At 43.1% G+C, this 4,985-nt stretch overlaps 1 protein-coding gene across 1 annotated transcript; it reads right to left on the bottom strand.

Moving 5' to 3' along the window:
• Positions 1 to 3,688: 3,688 nt before the first annotated feature.
• Positions 3,689 to 4,567, bottom strand: LOC141632135 (uncharacterized). The gene has a single exon (XM_074444711.1). It carries the CDS (start codon positions 4,565 to 4,567, stop codon positions 3,689 to 3,691), a length of 879 nt encoding a protein of 292 aa, XP_074300812.1.
• Between the last annotated feature and the right edge of the window lie 418 nt (positions 4,568 to 4,985).

Genomic DNA, 4,985 nt, shown 5'->3' with positions numbered 1-4,985 from the left:
CAGGCTCTTACCTTATTCCCGATCTACGAGTTCCACATCCGAGCACGGCGACCAATTCCAGAGGGGTGGCCGCATCCCTCCTTCTACCGATACCCAGAGGGTGGGTACCCTCCACTCCCTTCTGACTCAGAGGACGAGGTGGAGGAGACACCGGTAGCACGAGAGTTGCGGTTGCGGGCTGAGCAGGCGGCACAGCGGGCTGCCCGAGAGGAGGCGAGGGACCCCCCATATACGCCAGGTGCGGAGGAGGTAGCTGGAGACGACGATTAGAGGTTCCCCTTGTTTGTTGCTGGTTTGGGGAAGCCGTCTTGTGAGTACCGTCTTCCTTTCTTTTTCATCTTTGTATTTATTTATTGTATTTTAGGAGCATGTATTAGGTTTGCGTACCCCATCTCCCATTTTGCTGCTGTTAGTTAGTTATTAAGACAATGAGGACATTGTCTGTTTTGGTTTGGGGAGGATATATGCATCCTTTTGCGTCTGCATTTGCATTTTGTTTTTCATTCACGTTTACTGCTTTATGCTTTTGTTTCTCATACAAACATAAAAAAAAAAAAAAAAAAAAAAAAAAACATCAGCACATAAAAAATATATAACATAGCATGTTTACTTTTGCATATAGCAGAGTCGGATTGGAGTTCCTTAATGATGACTTTGCACTGCTAGTCGTTTATATGCCATTCCTTGCCTTTCATAACTGCCTTGTAAGAAAATTAAAAGTCATTTCTCAAATTTTGTTGTGGAATTTACTACGGATTATTAGACTTGACTCGTAATTTTGGCAAACTACCTATATATTCTGAGATATAGAGCCATAACTGGTGACATTCATGACCAGTTTTCCTAGGAATTGAGAGTAGTTACTCCCCACATTTCATTGTATCGCATGTATATGAGTTTTGATTTCTTTTTGCCTGCACGCATGGGTTTGTGGTCGGTATTACGTGTTTTGAGAACTATTGCATATTCCCCTTTCTCATTTTATCCCATGAGCTCCACATTAGCCAAATCCTTGATTTGATTTGCCCCGAAACTACAACCTATATTTAGCCTACCCTTTGAGCTAGTTAGTAGTTTTGTGGAATATATTGTTATGTATCGGATTTTGGCTCGTATATCTTATCTTGGAGTATGTATTAATGAGAAAAGAAAAAAAAAAAAGAAAAAAAAAATCAGCCAAAGAAAGAAAAAAAAACCGTGTAAAAAGAAAAGAGAAAAAAAAAGGAAAAAGAAAAAAAATGGCTGAAAAATATTTTATACCTCTCGTGCTTATTTATACTTTACGAGGTACATTCATTATGGATTCTTGCGTTGTATATGCCAAATTATAAGGCATTGAGTTATTTATATGATTGGAAGAGTGGGATGTATTTTATTATGGTCTTGGTTAGGTTCTAGCTCGACTTTTACCTTCACATTTCCATATTTGTTTTGCCCCTTCTTACCAATTGAGCCTCACATATCCATATTATGCAATTGTTCGGCACGTGATAGTCCTTGAACGGTGGTTTTGCGTGTGTACGGTGACTGAATCATTACTCATGTTAGTTAGCGTTACATGTTGTGTTGGTCGCAGTCTAGGTGAGAGTCTGCAATTTCTTCTTTCTCTGCACACATATTCTTACTTACCATTTGCTTTGCTGAGAGAAGAGTGAACCGGGAGAGTCCAAATTTATGAGTCTTGCAAGGTCGAACATCCAATGTAATTTTATGATATGCATAAATTTGTTCACCTGCTTTGAGCTTGGCAGTAGTTGATTTTGTGCATTAAAGCGGTTTGGCATTGACTAGTAGTTAGCTCTGAAAGTTACTCATTTCCATTAGGTCTTTAGTTGCATTTAGTTTGCTTGGAGACAAGCAAAGGTTTGGTTTGGAGAAGTTTGATGCGTGCATATTATATAGACTTTTACGGTCTCTTTTGGCACGCATTTCTATGTATTTGAGTGATATTATGTCGCTTTATACCCCGAATAGGCTACTTTGTGCTTTTATTGCTATTTTGCAGATTTGTAGCGGAAACCAACCTTTTGTGGCCTCGAGATAGCATCTCTGGAAGATGGACGGAAAAGAGGACGAAGGACTCATGCATGGGGAAGCGTGAAGACGAAAGTTAACCAAATTAAGCAAGTCAGGACTACTACGGAAGCTGAGAAGTGACTGAAGATCTCGATCGACCACATTTGGCTGTCGATCGAGAACACAGAGGAACACAAGCCCTCGATCGAGCTGTCCTGTGCTCGATCGAGCTGTCAAGCCCTCGATCGAGTTGCCATGTGCTCGATCGAGCTGTCCTGTGCTCGATCGAGAGCCTTAACCTCTCGATCGAGAGGTTCTCCTTTACGTGGGCTATTAAAGCCCGTAGGTTAATAAAACTACTCGTGAAGTTTTGTTATAAAAACAAAAAGACGAGTTACTAGGTTAATATCTTTTACCTATCATTCATTTTCCCATATACATTTTTCGTTCGTTTCTTGTTCACTTTGCTTGGAATTTTACGATCTAGGATTTGGTTGTTCTTTACGCCGGATTTGCTACTATAGTATAATTCCTTCCCTTAATCTCTTCTCTTGTTTATGTTTTATATTTGCTCTTTTAGTTTCATTATTAATTTCGGCCCTAACCTCGTTATTGCTTTATACTATTGTCACATCATGTTTTTCGTTAGCATTTCGTTATTAGTTGTGTTAGTTAATATAATTAGCATGCGTAGCTAATTTCTTTACATGCCGGGATGAGGGAAACCGTGTTAGAAGCATGTTAGGACAACTACTAAGGTAGTTATGTGGTAGGAACCAGATCTAAGCAATTTATTTGTAGATCGGTTAAATGAGTGCACGCAGGAGACCGTCTGTTTAGTTAACCCCCGACCTGGATCGAAAGATTGGAAGGGTAGACTTGTTTAGTTCTGATAATTGACTCCTATGAGGGCGAAAGTCAAGTAGGATGACCTTAGGGCGACTTTAGACCGAAAGGTATAGTCGGGTTTGAGACCGAAAGGAGATAACCTAGTCCTTCCTACTAATAAACTTGCCGACCTAGTTATCCCGATAGCGCGTAGAACACGGCGTACCGAAATCCTGGCATATCTCTCTTTATCTGATAGTTTATTTACATTTCTCCCTATTTTCTCTTATACCCTTATTTTCTCTTCCCCTTAAACTTTAGTAGTTAGAATATCAAATTCAAAACCCCCAGTTTGTGACCGACAGATTAGACTACAGTTAATAGAAAAGCCTCTCTGTGGATTCGACCCGATTTCCCTAGCTATTTATAGTATAGGCTTGTTGGCATTTATTTTTGGTGTTGAACGACACGCATCAACACTTCTCTCCAACCCATCAAACACCTCATCCATATCAGTCGGTCTCGAGGAAGTAAATAGATCACGAAAGTACCCTATAGCGACATTTGCCACCGCCTCATCACCCACATGGTTCGAACCCGCGTCATCAACCAGGCAGGCAATATAATTTTTGCGTTTTCGTTCTCCTGCCCTATTATGGAAAAACTTCGTGTTCCGGTCTCCATCTTTCAGCCACAAAGCCCGGGATCGTTGGCGCCAATATTGCTCCTCTTGCCGTCGAAGATCAGAAATCTCTGCCACTAATCTCTTCCTCTTGGCTACGGTATCCTCCTCTCTGTCACCTTCATTAAGTTGTGTCAGCTGGGCTCTCTTACGCACAATGTCTCAGCTTATTTGTGAGATATTAGTTTTCTTCCACGCTCGTAGCTCAGCTGTATATTCGTTAATGATCTTCGCCAAGTTTCTGCCTCCCTTCAATACTCCCATCTCGACGGCTTCTTCGCAGCCTTCACTCCCAACCCAAATTTGCTCGAATCTAAATGCACGAGCCCGTTCCACCACCGGAGCCCTCCCATTCAATACCACCTTAATTGGAGCGTGGTCCGACCATTCCCGATCCAAGTAGTGTACTTTTGCAAACAGAAATAGCTCAAACCAACCCCCATTACCCATAGCTCTGTCTATCATACTCTGTCTATTCGCTTCACCAGCTTGACCATTATCGTAAGAAAAATTATAACCCACCCGAGGTAGATCCCGTAGTCCACAATCATCCACAGCCGCTTGAAAATTATTCATCTGCCATTGTGGTCGGCTCCCCTCTTTCATTTCGGTAGCAAAGAGCACTTCGTTATAATCACCAAAGTAAATCCACGGGAGCGAAGATTGGTTATGTAAAACCCGTAATAGTTCCCAAGATAAATGACGATCATTGACAGCAGGCCAACCATAAAAACCGGTCACTCTCCATTCCCCTTCCTCCCCCTTTATAACAAAATCCATATGGTGAACCGACGCTGAAACAAAGGTACAGTCGATCTCCTTCTTCCAAAGAAATGCTAGTCCGCCTGAACGACCCATACTATCAACTTCAATCCCAAAATAGCCATCAAACCGTTCCCTCACCTTCCTCATCTCACGACCACTCAACTTCGTTTCAGAAAGAAAAAGAATGGCCGGGGCCTCCCTCCGTACCAGCTCACGGAGGGCACTCACACTGTCGGAATTGCCCAAGCCCCGACAGTTAATGCTTAAATAATTCATTGGGCCCGGCGGGGTTGATCCACGTCAACCACCGCCTCAGGTATTAAGACGCCCCCGTCTGTGTCTAGCCTCTGTCGTTTCTCCACTGTACCCCCATTCGTTGCTTCCCTGCCCCATTTCCCCGATTCATTCAAGCACCCAATAACACTGTGTGTGCTAGTAGTTCCTCCACTCACCACCCTATCCAACCTTGTCCAACTTCCCCCTTTGCTATTCCCTTTGTCTCCTTTCCCCGTCACCGCCTGAGAATGCCCCCTCATAGGCAGGTCATCTCCCCCTGTCCCCATACTACTCTTTGATCCCCCAACTAGCACCCTGTCAACATCTTCCCTCCCCTCCATTCCCCCTCCTGCACCGTAGCCCACCTCCCCAACAGCCCCGTTACCATCAACCAGCTCCTCCTCTCCCCCTTTACCCC

The sequence above is a fragment of the Silene latifolia genome, chromosome Y (assembly GCF_048544455.1).
Source record: "Silene latifolia isolate original U9 population chromosome Y, ASM4854445v1, whole genome shotgun sequence".
In the NCBI taxonomy this organism is placed as follows: domain Eukaryota; kingdom Viridiplantae; phylum Streptophyta; class Magnoliopsida; order Caryophyllales; family Caryophyllaceae; genus Silene; species Silene latifolia.
The sequence above is the reverse complement of the archived record's forward strand: the minus strand, read 5'-3'. Positions and strand labels throughout refer to the sequence as shown.